The 17,936-nt window shown below is 42.0% G+C and overlaps 2 protein-coding genes across 3 annotated transcripts; one reads left to right on the forward strand and one right to left on the reverse strand.

The window, feature by feature from the left end:
* Positions 1-1,675: 1,675 nt before the first annotated feature.
* On the forward strand, positions 1,676-4,942 carry LOC121611629. Of its 2 annotated transcripts, none has more exons than XM_041944265.1 (5): positions 1,676-1,890; positions 1,998-2,021; positions 2,261-2,390; positions 2,703-2,813; positions 3,322-4,942. In XM_041944265.1, exons 4-5 carry the CDS (start codon positions 2,803-2,805, stop codon positions 4,652-4,654), a joined length of 1,344 nt encoding a protein of 447 aa, XP_041800199.1. In that variant the 5' UTR covers positions 1,676-1,890; positions 1,998-2,021; positions 2,261-2,390; positions 2,703-2,802; the 3' UTR covers positions 4,655-4,942. The 2 variants fall into 2 exon arrangements, with proteins under 2 accessions (XP_041800199.1, XP_041800198.1); XM_041944264.1 differs by having other exon boundaries at positions 2,293-2,390.
* Positions 4,943-8,560: 3,618 nt separating this feature from the next.
* On the reverse strand, positions 8,561-17,931 carry reep2 (receptor accessory protein 2). Its single transcript, XM_041944442.1, has 8 exons — positions 17,837-17,931; positions 15,653-15,725; positions 13,853-13,929; positions 13,414-13,534; positions 13,136-13,249; positions 11,251-11,431; positions 9,576-9,742; positions 8,561-8,688 (listed from the first exon to the last, which is right to left on the reverse strand). The coding sequence occupies exons 1-8, from the start codon at positions 17,866-17,868 to the stop codon at positions 8,617-8,619; spliced, it is 837 nt and encodes a 278-aa protein (XP_041800376.1). The 5' UTR covers positions 17,869-17,931; the 3' UTR covers positions 8,561-8,616.
* Between the last annotated feature and the right edge of the window lie 5 nt (positions 17,932-17,936).

Raw genomic sequence — 17,936 nt, forward strand, 5'->3', positions numbered from 1 at the left:
GCTTCCTTGCCCTCAGTAGTGACGACTTCATGAGCTTATATAAAGATTAGTCCTTATTATTTGAGGCAAAATTCTTTACCTCCTTCCCTCAGCTGGCACCACTTTATCTTCAAACACAGAAACCTTGGAAAGGACTTGATATATATTTAGACTGCTTTTCTCCCATCGATCTTCACCAAATGACTACAATTTCTTCATCAAAATCATCAGCCTGTATCTTAGACCCCATCCCAACTAGGCTGCTCAAAGAAGTTTTACAATCAATTGACACCTCTCTACTATAAGATCAACCTGTTGATGTTAACGGGCCATGTGCCACAGTCCTTTAAATTAGTGGTCATTAAACATCTTCTCAAAAAGCTTAGTCTTGATCCAGAGGTTGTAGCCAAGTATGCCTATATCTGTATCTATATACCTATGTCTAAAACCCCATTTTCTCTCTAAATTCCTTGAGAAAGCAGTCGCCAATCAGTTGTATGACATTCTTCATAACAACAGTTTATTCAATCACATTTCTCCTATACTAGCCGCTCCGCACTGGCTCCAGAATATAATTTAGAATCCTTCAAACCACTACCATATCTTGAGGAGCTCATAGTACCTTATTACCCCACCAGACCACTGCAATCACAGAGTGCAGGCTTACTTATGGTTCTTAAAGTATCAAAATGCAGAATGGGAGCCAGAGCCTTTAGCTTTCAAGCTCATCTCATCTGGAACCATCTTCCAGTCGTAGTCTGGGAGGCAGACACCCTCTCTACATTTAAGGGTAGACTTAGAGCTTTCCTTTTTGGTAAAGCTTACAGATAGGGCTGGTTCAGGCTTGCCTGACCAGCTCCTAGTCATGCTGCCAAATGATTCGCGGGACATCCCATGATACACTGAGCCTCCTCTCTCCTCTCTCCTTCTCTCCCTATCCATCTGTACACATTCATGTCTAATTAATGCATGTTACCAACTTGGCTTCTTCCCTGGAGTCTTTGTCAGGTTCCCCATTGATCATGGCTACGCCTGGATCGTGGTTATAGATTGCCATGAACATAAGCGCCTCTGGCCTTACCGCTGAACAGTGGAATGCGTAAATAAGACCCAGTCAGATTTTAGCCATCAACATGCCACTGTCTGTTGGCAAAAATACTTGTAAAGTGATCATGATGTTTTGTTCTGTGGGCTCATGAGAGGATCTGGACTGACCTGGTGAGCCATTGGCTGGTTTGGGCCTGTGGATGGTGGTCATCCAGATCGGGGATCTCCAGAGGATCTGGCATTGTCAGTGCCTGCTCTTCGCCATAGCGTGCGAGGAAGTTTCATCAAGCCAATTCTGGTTTGACGGGTTTCACCACACCTTTTGTTGAAAACAAAAGTGAAAGACGTAATGAACAATAGAACTGAAAGCATTTCTGAAATTTGAATGAATGCATAGTTTGACAAAGGTTTTACCTTGTAATAACACTGTGTGTTACATGACGTGACTTGGCACTGCTTTTATCATTTCCTTCGCAGTATAATAAGATTTTACAACACACATCGGTGCTCCATCGTGTAAACTTGAAAACCTGGAATTTCAGCTTTCACAAATGCGTAGCGAAACTTTGCATCACGCGAGCCGATAATGCAAAATGATTGGCCAAGGGAAGGGTTTATAAGCAGTAAACAGCCAACGTACAGCCCTTCCACCATTTTTTCGAGGATTGATTAGCCAGCCCAAAGCCGAGACTGTCAAACCTTGTTAAAAAACAATTAAAACAAGAAATAATCTTTTTTTATATAAATTAAAAGTAAAATATTGGACAATTTTTTTTTTTTTTTTGCCGTGTTTTGTGAGTGTCTCTAAAAAGCAAACTTTGTCAGCCTCTGCTTGGGCTGGCTTGTCGCTGCAGATCAAGCCGGGTGAGTCACAGCAATTCTCTACCTGTTTTTCAAAACTTATGGTGTGTCGTAGCTTCGGCAGCCATGTGTAAAACTGGCCACCAAAATAATCAAATTTCTCTCTCTAGTTTCCGCAGCCTCTGACCATGAAGGTAAGTGGCTACGCTTCATGCATCTAATGCTGGATATCTAACAAAAGACAGTTTTTCAAAGGGAAAAATATCCAACAGTGTTGTTTGGTGTTGATGAAATATTACATTAATATATAAGTAATTTCACAGTGACATTTGTTTTGTTTACCAACACCAAGAGATCTTAACAATCCTTAACACTTTAGGTTACTTCTGAGAACGTAATTTAAAACCACTTTTATATGTGTGCTTTGTAATAGACGGTAATAAAGCCATCTTTTTCCTCACCAAGCCGGACAGAAGCAGACAGCAAAGTCCAGAAGTGCTTGAGGGAGAAGAGACGCCTTCCACCAGTCTAATTGCGCCGCTGCGGCTCCTCTCATCGCAAACGTAAGAAATAAAATGCTCTATTTACTCAATCTAGTAATGTCAGCTGGTACTATGAAACTGGGTCAAATGAGAGTGAAAAGACAGGGGAGCAATTATATATATATATATATATACACACATTTTTTGTCAACCAAATGAAATTAGTCAAATATATTCAACTGTATATTTTTCTTCGACTGACTTTAATCGGTCTTTGTAAGTTATTACAAAGATGCAGTGTAAAATTTGACTTGTAAGATGTGAATTAACATGTCAGCACAACTAAAGACTTGACAGCTGATTCCCATCCAACTTTGTCTAAACCTTCTGCAGATCCGCATGCTACATTGCTCAAGTGCCAAAGTGGAGCTTATGGTGCAGCCCATTTGTGCTCATCTATTGCACTGATGGTACCACCCTAAACAGTGGAAGAATGAATGCTCTGTAAGTATTATACAGAAAATCTGCTCCCTGCATCTTGTTGCCAGATACCACAGCACACCTTGGGGGGTCTAGTGGAGTCCATGCCTCGACATGCACACATGTAGCATCTCAGAGTGGGCCTGTATCTTAAAAGAGATATACTTCGACAAGATATCGACTGTAAGAAAGCTTAAATACACTGAAGTGGTGGATTTCTTTGTGAGTCTGGTAATGTTTGACTCAGAGGTGCAGATTGAATCCTATATTTAATGTACAACAGTTCCTACAAATGCTGTGGTGAACTTCAATATATTGAGCAGTATTATAATGTTTTGTGGGAGAAAATATTAGAAACACACAACACTCAGTGCACTTGTCAGTTAGTCATTGACAGTCTGTTGGCTGTTTCCAGCTCCACAGCTCTATGCACAGTGTGCAGCACATGGGGAATCTTGCAGCCGTTAAATAACATAATGAGCGTATGATTTTGTCCTGTGAATTCAATTAAGTGTAATCTTTCATTATTCAGGGAAGAGGACCAACAACAGGACGACCACCAGGAGCAAGGTTTTAAAAGTTATAAGCTAGTTCGAGGTTTTATTTATTTCCCCTTTCCCTTATGCAGTAAAAATACTCACGACCAATCAAATGTAATTTCAAATCCTGTAAACTCTAAAGCACTTCACAGCACCACTAAAAATATGACAAGTGTAAAACATAAAACAACCTGTATGTTTTCGAACATTCTCATGTCCAACGTGCCTTGTTTTGAATTTGATTTTACAAAATGTATTTTTTTCCCCTGGAAGGGGACAGTTTTGTCAAGGAGTTACAGCCCCTTTGATTTCAGTACGGACAGTCTAAGACATACAGAAATACAAATTCAGCAGATTAAAGAAATGTTTGAAAGACAAATAAAAGACGAAGCTGAACTTTTTAACCAAATGAATTCCTCAGAAAACAAATTAGATTTATTTGTTCCAGGCAGTGGCATGCAGTCTATTCTAAATTATTATCATAACAAAAATGGGGGAACGGGTAAGCAATATGCATTTGCTTTTGCTTTTGGGGAAAGAAACAAGTATAAGTTTTTCAAAGCGATTTATCCACATCATGGAAAGAAACAAGTTACAAAACACTGTGAAGAAATTCTCGCTGAAAAAATTGATAAATCACTACAGAAGAATAGAGATAAATTCAAGTATGTTTTAATGTATACAGAGAATAGCCCCTGTTTGAGAAGAGAAGGAAAATCTTGCCCCTGCATGTATAAACTTTTGGAGTCCCTTCAGTGGCACAAAGAATATCGAGTTTTTACTCATGTAATATTCACAAAATGTTGGGGACTGAGTGGCCCAAATTATTCTAAACATCTTACAGATTCCACCATCTTAGATCCCCACAGTCATTTCTATCCATATGTTAAAATATGCGAGAAAATCCCCTTCAAATTATGGACCAAAGATTTCAAAAAAGATGTACAAAACATCTATGGGATACTCTCGTCTGTTGAAAAACATGATAGACAGAGATTAAAAACAGAGATTAAATCTGCTCTCGAAAAACTTTTCGAAGTGGCTGATGGGTCACTTGGTCTGAGCGATGAACATTTGGAGCATGGAATGAAAGAAATTCGTTTATTCACTTTTGACCCAAAGGTCCAAGATAAAATCTCTAAAATTCTGATCAAGACCTGGAAGGAAATGGTTATCAAAAGTTCAGTTTTGCCTGTGAGGGCAAAAATAACCGCAGATTACAACATTGCAGTTGTTCAATGTTTTAATAAAGTCCTGAAGTCATCTTTGGGGGACTGCAGACCTTTACAGCTTTTTATGTTAAGGAATCAGAATACGCACAATTAATTAACTGTGTTTATGGACGGATCTTGCTTTTACTTACTCTTACTTTTTGCAAGAACCAATCATGTTTCTGGTCTTCCTAGTACATAAATGGTATTATTTAGAATTTCAAATCCTTTTTTGAATTGTTTTCAAAAGTTTGAAAACTTAAAAAAAAAAACACTTTTAACTTTGAGTGCCAATTGTAATTAGTGCACTAATTATTGTTGCAACTCAAGAATGTTTGTTGTCTGGATCTTTGCTGTCTGCTGTGTCCTGAGCTCTTGGCAATAAATTTTTAAAGTAACATGATGCTCTGTGTGCTTTGTTCCCTCATCATCAACACCATGTGGTTTAACCATCAGACAGGTCAATAAACTACACCCATAGTCAGTGTGAGCCTCCAGACACGGCAACCAGACCCTGCTGTCCTATGACATAAAAAATAGACATGAGAATAAAATAGTGCAACAACTAAATTATAACTGCACTCAATAGTTTAAGGTATCTAAAAATATAAATCTGGTAAAAGGAAACGTCAGACCATCGGCCATTCTTCACTACAAGCGCTCTCTGGCTCCAGTTTTACTTCCTTAACTGCAGATAGGGAACATGCTGCCAGCATCAGGTCCACCCTCAGCTGCATGTACACTTCCAGCTCGTCCATGGATTCAGCATCCGGGCCACCTTCAGCTACATCCACTCCTGTGATCGGACTGTTCCTGCACGACCTGCTGATCAGCCATCCAATCCTGCCAGCCTGGTCTGTTTTTAAAGCATGCTTTGTTTGCTGACAGTCTGCACATAGCGTCAGACTATGTTCATGAGTGAGTTAAAACTGTCCTTCAGTTTGCTCTGGAAAGACCGGGTAAAAGGAAGTACAAGGCAAAAAGCAAAAGTAGATGAACTATCTTAAATCAAGGCAACATATGCTTGTTAAAGATAAGATAGATCTTCTTACCAGGCAGTTTTTATGTTAGAGCGTTTCACTTGTCTCAAGCCTTTTTGTCTTAAATCATCCCAGTAAGACATTCTGACTGAGATTATATTACTGTTCTGAGTAACAGTTGATTAATAATGGAAACAAGAATTTCCAGGATTATAAAGCTGTTTGATTGACACTAGTAACAAAACTGCTTTATTCAGAATTTCTCTGTATCCAGACAAATGTGCTTGTTGTTTTTAGGCAACTGTGGGCTCTTTGAGACGTTCTGTTCAAAGGTAATTTGGCTTATTATAAGTAATATACCCCCATTTTACTGCTTTAGGTCTTGTTTTTGAGAGCTGAGTTTTGGCAGTGTAGGTTACGCCTAGTATGTGGGTGGAGTTCCTGTTCGATACGCTGTTGGGGTGAGTGACACCCTCTGTGTTGTGTTTATAGCATAAACAGTTTTTTCCTGCTTTCTACCTGGTTTTATTCAGTTATTTGATTTTTCCTTCCTTTCCCCCTCAACTTTTGTTATTATTGTAAAAACACAGTGAATTAAGTGGATGTTCCTCCTTCTCCTACATGGACACACAAATGAATGCAACATATACATTTAGCTTCAAGTGCACAACAGTAACACACTGCTTTAGTTTCCTTTATTAGTAGTTTTATTACTGATACATGACCTTGTTTGATACCATTGTCCCAGCACACATACTGTAATCCTTTGTGACATGGAGCTTTGAGAATTGGCACAAACAATATACAAATGAACATCCCTGTATACAACACTGACTTTGAAAAGAGAAAATAAACAATAAATATCCAAAAATGGCATCAACACAAGTTAAAAATGCAGGGTTGTATCTTGATAAGACGCAAAGACTTTTAATTATGTGCCATCTTCTCTTGATTCAGTGTAAACATTAAGAAGACGAAGGGAAAAAAAAAAACAGGCTGGATTTCAATTTTTGGCCCTAAATACTTAATAATCAGTCTGACTCAAGCTGGCGGATCTCTACTTCATGATGGAGAGGAGTTAAAATGTCAGGAAGACAGAAAGAGAAAAGTGCTTGTGTTAAAAACGGAAAAATCCTTTCTAATACCAGAAGTCCACACGGGCGAAGTCCAAGCTGCTTCCAGTCACAGAACATGTGATTCATTAAGACTAAGAATTAAGAAAAGCACACAAATCAAAAATAAAAACAAAATGGATTTAAGCTCAGAGAATGAATAAGGCAAGCAAGCTCATACTATATATACACAGTCAATGTTATAATTTACATCTTGTTCACATATTGTTTATCTGTCAACAGCTGAAGTGGGCTTTGACTCCCCCTACTGGTTCACACTAGCATGACGCTGCAGACAGCAGCAATGAGTGCAGACGGAGTCTCATGCTTTTAAATCTCTTTTTATAGAAGAAACCAGCCCCAATGCAGTGGCTGACAACCAGATGAGCCTATCCCAGAACCAACATCCAGTGTTTGGACGCACCCCACAGCCCAGTCTGACACTCCCTCCACATGTGAAACGACAGCACGGGGATGAGAAAAGAATTCCTCACAGTCTCTTGATGACGGTTTTGGTTCAATTATTTCCATATTGCTTTTCGTCGTCCTGGCTTCTAAGGAGTAGAAATATTCTAAAGAGGCAACCACGCAGCTGGGTAAAAGGAGTGAGAAAGTGCAGAGCTACTCTGTGACATTCTAATGTTGAGCACGAACAACATACAGACATCACTACTGTGGTGAAAGCAGATATGTTACCACATAAAAACACCTGCAGCTCTTCTGTGACTAGTGTATTTACTGGGAGATAGCTCAGTTACAGCGTTAGCTTCAGAGGCCTGGATATGCACAACTGATCATACTTACTACTAATATCACGTGACCAAAAGAACAGGATCTAACAGAAGCGCCATAAATAAATGATCATAGATGAATAAAACCTAAGAGAGAGCGATGTCTAGATGAAGGATAACTAAGCCAACACTAAACAAACTACTCCACCAGCATCAGTACTGTACACGAGTTGAACGTCACATTAAAAGCAGTGAGGAAGGAAGTTGCCGTAAGTGAGACCTGAACTTAGCAGAGCCAGACTCACTCAGAGGTATACAGGCTTAATGAGGGGATGCTAAACTTTAAAATCTTCCACAAGCTGTGAGGCCTAAGATACAGACAAAAAGGTTAGAATTGGTGTAAAATAGAGAAGCAAAGCAGCTCTGATCACATATAATCCTGTAAAATTAGAATTACATGAGGACATGGTGGCGGCAAAATGGCAAAAGTGGTAACTATTAGGTGTGAAACAGTAATAAGGATGTCTACAACCAATCAGTCGATGCAGGCCTCTTAACCACCTTCTTACTCCTCAGTAAAAAAAAAAAAAAAAAAAAGCCAACTGTTTGTGCTCTGGGGACGACAGTGTCTGAGGATGTCCACCATCATGACCAGATCCACATGAGGACCCAAACTCAAGGCCTGCACGCTTCAAGAGGGTTTTTCACCTGGAGCCACGTAGGAGTAGCACAGAGGACACATTGGGGACCCCAAGGAGTGGAGGACGTAAGATTTCACTGGAGATGCTTCAACCAAAACCAGCCTCGATCAAGAATGTCACAACGTCGGCAGCAGATCACCAATCGGTGAGGCCGATGAGACTGGAAAACTGCACATGTCCAGCTTGTGTTCTCACCTAATATACCCACTTCTACAGGTTAAAAAAAAAAGCATTTGTGCATACATGACTAACCATTATCTTAAAAAAAAAAAAAAAAAAAAAAAGAGTCTAAGAAACACCCCGACTGTTCAATGACGGATGAGCACAGAGAAATTAAAGCCAGAGGCAAAATATGCAACAACCCCGCAACCGTAAACTGTTCCCAACCTAAAGGAGGCCACATACAGCTAAAAACCAAACCTGCACTTTGCTCTAAAAACCAGCAAGTGTGACACAATTTCAGTGCTTGATATATACAGTGTATATGTGTGGACGAAGGGCCTGCGGGCTGTGGGTGGAGCGAGTGTAGGCCGGTGGATGTGGACAGCGGGCCTCATGGCGGCGTCTCCGCATTGTTAGTCGTGGTCTTTTTCTTCGTTGGCTTCTTCACCGTCTTGGCTTGAGTCTTGCAGAGGGAGCAGAGCAACAGGAGGGAGGAGAAAGTAAAGAGCAATTTTAAAATTTGAAAGGGCGCCGATTTACCACATAAGGTCAGTTTGCTCTTCAGCAGCGTTTCTATTGGCCGACTGAAAGAAGATTGACCTGCTAATCCACCAGAGCCGGTGAGCCGGTCAGCCGGTCAAACAGGAAATGCATGCTTGACTTTGTCCATCATTGGTACTTCAACAGGAATGAAGAGGAAATGGCCCGACTATTCATACCTTCGGACAAAAGTGTAACCCTTCAGCTTCAAATATCTGTCAGAAATCCTGCATTATAAAGAGAGTGCACGAAGTTTGAAAGATGAAGCGTTTAAATGTGCCGGGAACGTCTGACCTAAGATGCTACTGAGTTGGATTACGGGAACTGCTAAGTTAAAAATCTTTTTTAAATTGTCTTTTTCTGTCTGTTCATTGCAAGTCCCAGCTTTGTGGAAGTGCTCGATGTGTGATCCAAGTTCCCCAAATTATCCCTAACACATGACATATTAAATGCACAATATAATGACTGAACCACTGTTTTCTTTGGAAACTTTTCCCTCTTTTTTGAAATGGATTGAAAACACATAACGATTGCTGAGATACTAAAGATGATTGAAGAGAAGAGTCAAATAAGTATTGATAAATGGTGAATGTTGCTATTTGGTCCAAAGGATGAACAGTTCAATGTATAAAGCAATGTTGTGCTTAGCTGTATGTCATTTGATTCCATTACTGATTATTTTTCTGTCATTAACACCTCTCTGAAATACTTCATTTTATAACTGACACTACTGATAAGAGGATTTATAATTCAAGAGTTTGTAACAGTTTGTTCAGTCTTGCTCTCAGTGTGAGTGTTCGCTGTCTCTACCTCTGTCTTAGCAGCAGCAGGTTTCTTGGTGGCCTTGACGCTGGTACTGCGTTTAGGGGCTTTTTCGCCCACGTCTTCATCAGAGTGTTCAGTCCTTGTGTCTGATTGGTCAGAACTGTGTTGGGATGACGCGTCGTCAGCAAGGGACGTAGCCGCCAAAGAGCGGGCTGTGGGATTGGAGAAAAATTGGTGGTTACTCAATGACGGAGTGGTTCAGGGTTCAGACTAAAATCATGTGAAAAAGACAACAACAACAACAAAAAAGTCACCAGAGGGGCCAAACTTCAGTCACTAATGAGCTGGTCAGACTTTTGCACTTCCTTGTCTCTGAGCCAATGTGATTTATTCCATAATCACTACAATGGAAAATGGATGAAACTCATTTGCCATTCATTTGCTGGACTGAAGCAGCTGTTTAAAGGTGTTAACTTGCAGACCAGTATGTCACTGTAGTCACAGCCTCACACCACACTGTCGGTTAAAAAGAAAGGTCTCACTAAATTTTCGTCTCTTTTGCCCAGCCACCATAACAGTATGCGGAAGGCAGGGTGCCTGGTGAAAGAAATGCCAGGCCGGGTCCATTTCAGAGCACTCACACCGCCTGCTGCTGTAAGCAATCTGGACCCCAAAGGGTCTCTGGTGCTGCAGCACTTACACCGAGGATGTAGAAAAACTAAAGAAGGCTCTTTCACCAGGATTGGAAGTCCCTAATCCAAACTTCAACCACCGACAGGAGGGCTTGTGTTGCATGTGGTTTCACAATGAATCTGAGGGGTTACGTGATGATTAAAGGAATAGGAACGAATCAAAAACATATTCCACTACACAAAATTATGCTTACTTGTCATACTTTTATATAATCTTTTTTTCAATGACTATTTTGGTCAACTAATTGCCAGAAATAGCAGTAAAATGAATCACAACAACAGTAAAAACCCACAAATCCTAACATTTGAAATGCTGAAACTGCACTTTCTATTGTTAAATGGCTAAAACAATTAATTGTCAAGCTTGCTGGCGATGAATTTTCTGTTAATCCACAGTCTGATTAATTGACTGTTTTCAGCACTGGTGCACGGTCTGAAAGAGAAGGGAAATAAAATGTCCTTCCCACTGTGCCCTCTGGCATCATATCGGCTGATCTAAGCAGGCTTTCAAGAGACAGAAAAGAAGAAACTAAGACACACATTTGAGCTTGGTTAGGTATTATTTGAATTAATTTGAAAATTTAGTCAGCAATTCTAATTCGTGTAATGAATTAATGTGTTGCACATGGTTTTTTCGATGGTGGGAATTAAAATGTGCCACTTTGTCCTGTTCACTCATTGTTTGTATCTGTCTCTGTATTCAGTTCACAGCTCATCAGACCCACACAGCCGGCCGGCCGGCAGTGTACTGAGACACAAAGAGTCCTCCTTCCAAGCCTCTCCTCCCACTGGAATCACATGCTTTCACCACCCCACTCCACACTTCTTTGCATCCCCTCCTCTTCTCTGCCATCCTGCAGTGCTTTGAATCACATGACTCCACTTGGCCCGACAAGCCCCAGTCCTGCTCCGCCCCAGTCAGCCAACTGGCCACACAGCGTGTATGCATTAATGCAGATGTGTACGACTCTGAGCTTCTGAAGCTGCTAAATGAAGCGGTGTGGGTCGCGCCTGTCGTGTGGCCTTACTCTGCCGTGCAGCGGTGCTCTTGGCCCGGGGCAGCGTGCTGGCCCCTGAGCTCATCTCGTCCATGGGGTCCCGTCTCATGCGGCTGTCTGCGGTGTGCAGAACCAGCTCGTCGTCGGCGTTGATGAGGGTCAGGTCCTGCATGCTGAAACTCCGCAGCTTGTCGGACAGCACGCCCTGCCCCTGGTCATCACAGCAAAACCAAACACAGATTTGTTAGATACGTGACAGCTTGAGAAAATCCCTCCTTAACTCTGCATCACTCGCATGTTTGAGAGAATGGGTCATCCAGAGATTCATGTTTTAATTTGCCAATTCTCATTCTTGCTGAAAACATTCACAGATAAAGTTTATCTGTTTATCAATACTACGCTGACAAGTTAGTCAGTCAGTCAGTTATATTGGGCAGTCAGGGTTCTAAATATAAAGATCCCATTTATTTCTTGTTCAAATGGCTCTATGTTGCTGGACTTTTAAGTGGACTTTCCTCCACTTAGATGGACAAGATTGTTTGTATCAGCTGCAATCATTAGTCCATTAATCGATAAGTCGATCAGCAGAAATTGAATTGACAACTATTACGTGAGGTTTTTCTGGTTTTCTTTTCCATAACATTGCAAACTGAACAGATTTAGGTTTTGGACTTGAGAAATAATGATCGGCATTTTTGGCTATTCTCTGGCATCTTTTGATTTTAACACTTGTTCAGTTAATTGAAAAGAAATTGACAGATTAAAAAATGACAGAAATATTTTTAGTTGTAGTCCTAGTATCATCGCCAAATAATGAGCAACTACATATTTTGCTTAATATTTACTTTGTGTATGTGTGTCATGATTTATGTGTGAATCTGTCCATGCTTAAACTATATTTTTGATTTTTCTGTACACAGGTGTCTCTTGAAAAATACATGCTGAGCTCAATGAGACTACCTGTTTAAATAAGGGATTTAAAAAAAAAGATAATTCCACAGCAAACATTAAATCTCTGCTTGAATGTGAGTAAACCACGTGATGATATATGATCTCTGTCAAAGACCTCTGCAGAAGAATATAAACAAAAATGGCAAAGACTTGCATGTTAATACTGAGCAGAGCCTTTGCTAGCACTGTGTCGACACTTGAAAACAATGGCTTTAGTAAAGACTTCTACTACACATTGCTGTGAATACAGGACTTTGGTCTTACTGCAGTCATTTGCTATTAGAACTATTAGATTTGGCCATGCAGTATAAGGAGGCCGCTGCCCTCTTTATTTTGCACGCATGTACGTTTCAACTTTTTGGAGTCCGTCAGTGAAGCAAGGTATTTGATCCTTTTGACCCGCCTGCTTGGCCAAAAATATTAATTGGTCTGTTTATACTGTTTTAAACAAGCAAGAGGCATCAGAAACCAAGTTTAACAGACCTTGAACAATCCAATTCATGTCAAGTAGACAGATGCAAATACAGCTGTGAATTCATCCCAAACAGAATGAGGATGCCTTGTGATCTGATCACTTAAGCCACATTTCAATGTGCAACATATAGGTGATCCCAAAGAGCTGACGAATATTGATCAATAACAAGGACCAAACTGTAACGCCTCCTGATTAAATGTCCAGTCCTAAAGAAAATAATCATTATTTTCTGCGGTGAAAGTTTCCCTCAGCAGGGAAGCACAATGTTGTCTAAGTGGTCACTTGAGAATTTTAAACACATCAGTGGTGAATGAACTGGATTCAGACGCAAACGGTACAGATCTGGATCTAAGGCGGCAGGTCTAAACAGGGCCATAAACACCTGTAGCGCAATCTACAGTGCAGACATCACAGACGTCAACCATGAATTCATTTGTCCCAGTTATTAAATCATAATGGCATCCAACTTCATCACAGCACGCCGCTCACCTTGGTGGCCGCAGTGACAGCAGCATTAGCGGCCAGGTTGAGACCCCTCTTTCCAAACCTCATCATGGTCTCATAGCTCCTGTCTTTGGCCTGTGCGATGTACTCATCTATCTCCTATAGCACAGGATGACAGATGATGGGGGAGAGTTAGCACAACGGGACAAAGATCGAAGAGGAAAATGAGAGGAAAAGAAGAATCTGAATATTTCAATGTGGACATGCAAACCAGTTTACAATTGTGAGAGGGACTTAATGACTTAAAAAGGCCAGATTTCCACCTTCTCTTTGTTGGACAGGGTTGGGTGGACAAACTTGCGGTAGAGGACGCTGGAGCCCTTGGTGTATGGAGACAGGAGCCAGATCACAAAGGCAATCTTAAGCTCAAAGTAAAATGGAAACCTGAGTAATGAAACAGAGTTATACCATCAGCAGAGATGAAAAGAAAAGAGAGAAGCTTTGAGGAAGGTACAGTCACCTGAGTTACAAAGAGAAAGACACAGCGAGAGACAATCTGACATATAAAAGGGCTGAATAATTGTGTGAGTTGTTTTTATGATGCTAAAGTGAAAACAAGATACCTTGATAAGAGAACATTGTGCTAAAAATAACCAAGAACACATGGCACTAGATACACACATGAATGCATCTATTGATATTATACAAGCGGTTTATTTATTACAAGCTAGTTGTCATGATCACGAGCAGCTCCTGGCTCACCATGATAGGAGCAGGTCTGTGGCGGTCTCTGCTGTCGTGAACAACGCAAACACAATCCAGTACATCATCCACTTCACCTGGACACACACACAAAGGTGAATAGAGAGAACATATCAAAAGCAGCACATGAAAGCCCACAGCATCTCGTGTGCACGTGCTGAGACACGTGGAGCTGAACAGACATGCAACATATGTTTCAGTCCTGTCAGATCACATCGGTATGCATGGCTAACCTCCCGGAGACAAAGGAAATGTAGGGCGTCCTCTAAACTAGATGAAATGCTATAAACTAGGCACTTAGAGGCAAACTAGCTTATGGAGGTGGTACCAAACGCCACAGATTAGTCACCAAACATATTGGCTTATCAAATGTAACTAAATTAGAGAAAAGCAGTGCATGGCAGCGGCATGTTTGCAGCCATGCAGCCGTGTAAACACACCTAATGCTGAACCCTTCGGCTTGGTAAGAATGAGTCAAGCAAGAGGAGAGGGGAATGAAAACATCGGTTCTAAAAATGGCGTCCTCCACTCTCTCTCCCCCTCTTCCTCCGTCCCTTGTTCGCTCCTTCTGTGGCTGTCTGCTTGGGAAGGGGGAGGTTGCCATGGTAACCTTCCAGGAGGAGACTGTTCTCAAGTGCAAATCTAGGCAGAGGGCCAGAGTGCTGCTATCTCCTCCTCCGGGAGCCCCCCCTCTCTCTCTTCCATCCCTTGCAGTGATGAGGTAAGCAGGGAGGACCCCGACTCTCAGCCAGACAGAATGGGAATCTACTGCTTTTCATCCTGGTTTCCATTGGCAACACTGGCTATTCGAACATAAAATCATCAACAGCTTATTTGCTGTGTTAGATTCTCTCCATTGTTTATTTTAAAATACAATACAGGTAAAACCGAAATGCATCTCTCAGCTCAGCGTTAATGTTTCAGTAGACAAACACAGAGTGTTGAGTTTTAAAATCTCAACAGAGGAAACTTGGGGATTTGCAGGCACCGTCGGACATCGTGACAAAACAACAAAGTGCACGTTTGAACTGTGAGTCGTTTTGGTATCAAGGGACTGGGCTGTTTCATGCACTTTGCGTGCTATGGGTGTCAGATCAGTGCGTCCCAACTTTACTGGCTTGTTTCATCTTAAAACAAAGCTGATTTTTTCTTAGAAAAGTCAGAAAAAAATAACTGTGTTGAATAATTGCTCTCCTATCCAGGTAACCTTCTTGTGACCATCACATTCACTGTTCAACATCCTGGGTGGGAACAAGTGCACTAGATCATGCAGACAGGTATTCACAATCTGCAGCGTGGTAGGCTGTTATGTAATCATTACGAGGTGCATGCACATTTATATATTCTTTGCCATTGTTGGATAAATATGGCCCACACTGAGACACATATGAAGATATTTCTTTGTCTTTTAGAGTCATTATGGTGCCTAAATGATGCTGTTTCATGAAGGTTAGTGTGGCCCAATTAACTGCCATGCCATGTTTACGACCTCGTCTGGGAGACCCTGGTCACTGTCAAACATGCTTGATTCTTTGAGTGAAACAGAATAGTCAGAGTGGCAAACATCAACACAGAAATTACTCTAGGTGATTAATACGTGTCCTCAAATGAATCTGAAGCATGTGACTGGTCTAAATTCTATCTGTAGGCTTTGTATTACATTCCTTCTCACAACGTGCATGAAAACAATAGTATAAAAATAGCCGACAGTAGCCTGGGCAAAACATCCCAAAAGTCAAACAGAGCAGACAGGGGTCAAAATCGGTCTGCTGTGATTCAGTAACCAGAGGTGATACTCACGTATTCCTTCACATTCTTCGTTTTGACCGCCTTGTATGAGGAGTATGCTGGATAGAGCGTCCCAAAGGCAAGGCTGCAAAAAGCAGAGGAGCAGAGAAGCCCGGGTCAGAGGAGGACGATTCAGCTTGAGAACATGGCCTCTGGGTGTTGACTCTGACACCTAAGAAATGTGCTCCTGCTTAAAAAGCAGGTTAGCCATGTTTGTTCTGAGCTCACGTAAAGCAAGCATAGCTTTCTGTATTAGTGGACTACTTAGGCAAAGTCGGTCTCTCTGTGGCTTTGATCTGAACTTGTTAAAACTGGCTTGTCAAAACACGTCAGCCTGATAATCAGTACAAACAAAATATAAAGGAGTGCATGGAATCAGGAAAAGTGCAACAGGACAAAGTGGAAAAAAACACAAACGTCGGCCAGAGGTGGGTCACCATGTGTTCGTTCATGTGCACACAGAGCCGTGTTTTGATGTGCATTTGGTGGCATCCTGTGCCACTGTGGGGATTTGTGCTGATGTGACAGGATGCTAACTGCTGAGTGAGGGGACAGGCAGGGAGAATACAGACTAGTCTGTCTGTATGCTTACAGTGTAAACCGAGACTGTGACTTAGAACGCATTAGCAAAACTAAGGATTGAATGTTTTTTCCCCACGAGTCCATCTATGAGGCCTCCCAGCTGCTGGTAGCCTGAGCACATCTACTGTTTTTCTCAGTGTTTATGTAGGTCTTCTGTCCCAGTAAGTGTCTGAGCTGCTCGGTCATGTGTGCAGCGCCTCTCAGCGTTGTACAGTAAGCCGAGGCGACTCGTAGCGGGCCTCGAGGGCAGCAGACTCCCTCTGCAGACGCCCCGCGCCTCTTCACTATTCTGAGTTTGAGGGTGCCCCGTCCTCTCGCTGAGATATTCAGCATACATTACAGCTACGCTGCATATTCGCCCGATTTCAGTTTTTCAGGTTTGGACAAATAATTATTTTGTTAGAAGAAAAAAAAAAGCACTGTCGAATAACCTTTGAAAAGAGGCAGTTGCATGTTTAAAGCTCCGGGTAAAGACGAGAAATGACTGATCTCGTGTTAGATGTGCAGCAGCCATTGTGATGCATGTCCAGTCACATTGTTTGTCTCCCGTCCACGCATGACTACCTGAGGTGCACTGAAGTGGAAGAGCCAGCTGGAAGCTGCTACAAGTAACTGTTTGCCAATGTGTTAATCTCTACCCACGTAATCCATGCAAGCAGAATATCTATAGGGATGAGACATCAATAACATCTCTACACCTGGGCCTTTCAAAGATACCGTTACAGGTGCGTTTGAGGACTACACTACCAAGTTTAAGCATGACCTGGGTGAATTCCACATCGTTAACAGACGTGTATATCCAGGAGGACAACATCCTGCAGTCGCTTGTCAAAAGACAACACTGATGCAGTCCTGTAAAATCAGGATAGGGACGATGACCGCTGGCTTTAGTTGAGTCATCCACACTGTCTGGACGTGGTGTGTCCAGGTGGAAGCTGAGGCCCGATCTGATCACAGCAAGGAATAAAAACTGTAAAGTCACTCCAACATGTTGACATACACAAGTCATTCACACTGATCTGGCCGGTTCCTGGATGGACAGGCGCACATCTGCTGGTCCATCACATTTTAACAACTCATGTTCACATATGGTGCTAAGGTGGCCGGTTGTGTAGACCAGCAGTAATCAGGCTGTGGTGTTTTAATGAGCCGTGGCAAGCAGTTTGGAGTCTGCTTCCTTGTCTGCAGCGAGGCTGGCATATTAAGCAGGTTTCGCTTGAATGTGTGGCCGGCTAACAGCTCCCTTCCCCGCCAACACATTATCTGTCAGGTGGTTACACTTGGGTTAACGAGCTAGCCAGCATATGTTAGCTACCCGCAGCTAGCAAGCGCCAGATGCAGATTGTACTGCATCATGGTATCAACTGAAGAAACTGAGCGACGTCTGCGACGGACAGCTGCTCAACTCAGCGCCTAAATATCAGCTTACCGTCACTATCTTTCTACGTTGACGAAATGCAGTGTTAATTAGCCTCTTCTAAACGGAAGCTGGATGACAGAGCACACAAGCCTAATGTTAGCTAGTTGTCGCGGTGCAGCGTTCGGCATCAGACAGCTGATGAATGGGGGAGCCGTTGATGAGGCTAACGGTAAAACAGCCCAGCCCATACTCACACTACTATCCTCGAAATAATCCAGGATACCATCTTGCTGGACCGCCGGCCGTGAGCCTTCTCCGCTTCTGGGAAATCTAGTTAGTTAGCTAGCGGGCTAG

This window comes from Chelmon rostratus, chromosome 9 (genome assembly GCF_017976325.1).
Source record: "Chelmon rostratus isolate fCheRos1 chromosome 9, fCheRos1.pri, whole genome shotgun sequence".
NCBI classification, from domain to species: domain Eukaryota; kingdom Metazoa; phylum Chordata; class Actinopteri; order Chaetodontiformes; family Chaetodontidae; genus Chelmon; species Chelmon rostratus.

Bases quoted from the DNA above. Each gene is read 5' to 3' on its own strand.
- reep2 (XM_041944442.1), bottom strand. From the start codon at position 17,868: ATGGTATCCTGGATTATTTCGAGGATAGTAGT. The intron at 15,726-17,836 runs GTGAGTATGGGC...TGCTTTTTGCAG, and splicing joins ATTATTTCGAGGATAGTAGT to CCTTGCCTTTGGGACGCTCT. The intron at 9,743-11,250 runs GTAAGGCCACAC...CCAATCCCACAG, and splicing joins GAGCACCGCTGCACGGCAGA to CCCGCTCTTTGGCGGCTACG.
- LOC121611629 (XM_041944264.1), top strand. The intron at 2,391-2,702 runs GTAAGAAATAAA...AACCTTCTGCAG, and splicing joins CGGCTCCTCTCATCGCAAAC to ATCCGCATGCTACATTGCTC. The intron at 2,814-3,321 runs GTAAGTATTATA...TTCATTATTCAG, and splicing joins AGTGGAAGAATGAATGCTCT to GGAAGAGGACCAACAACAGG.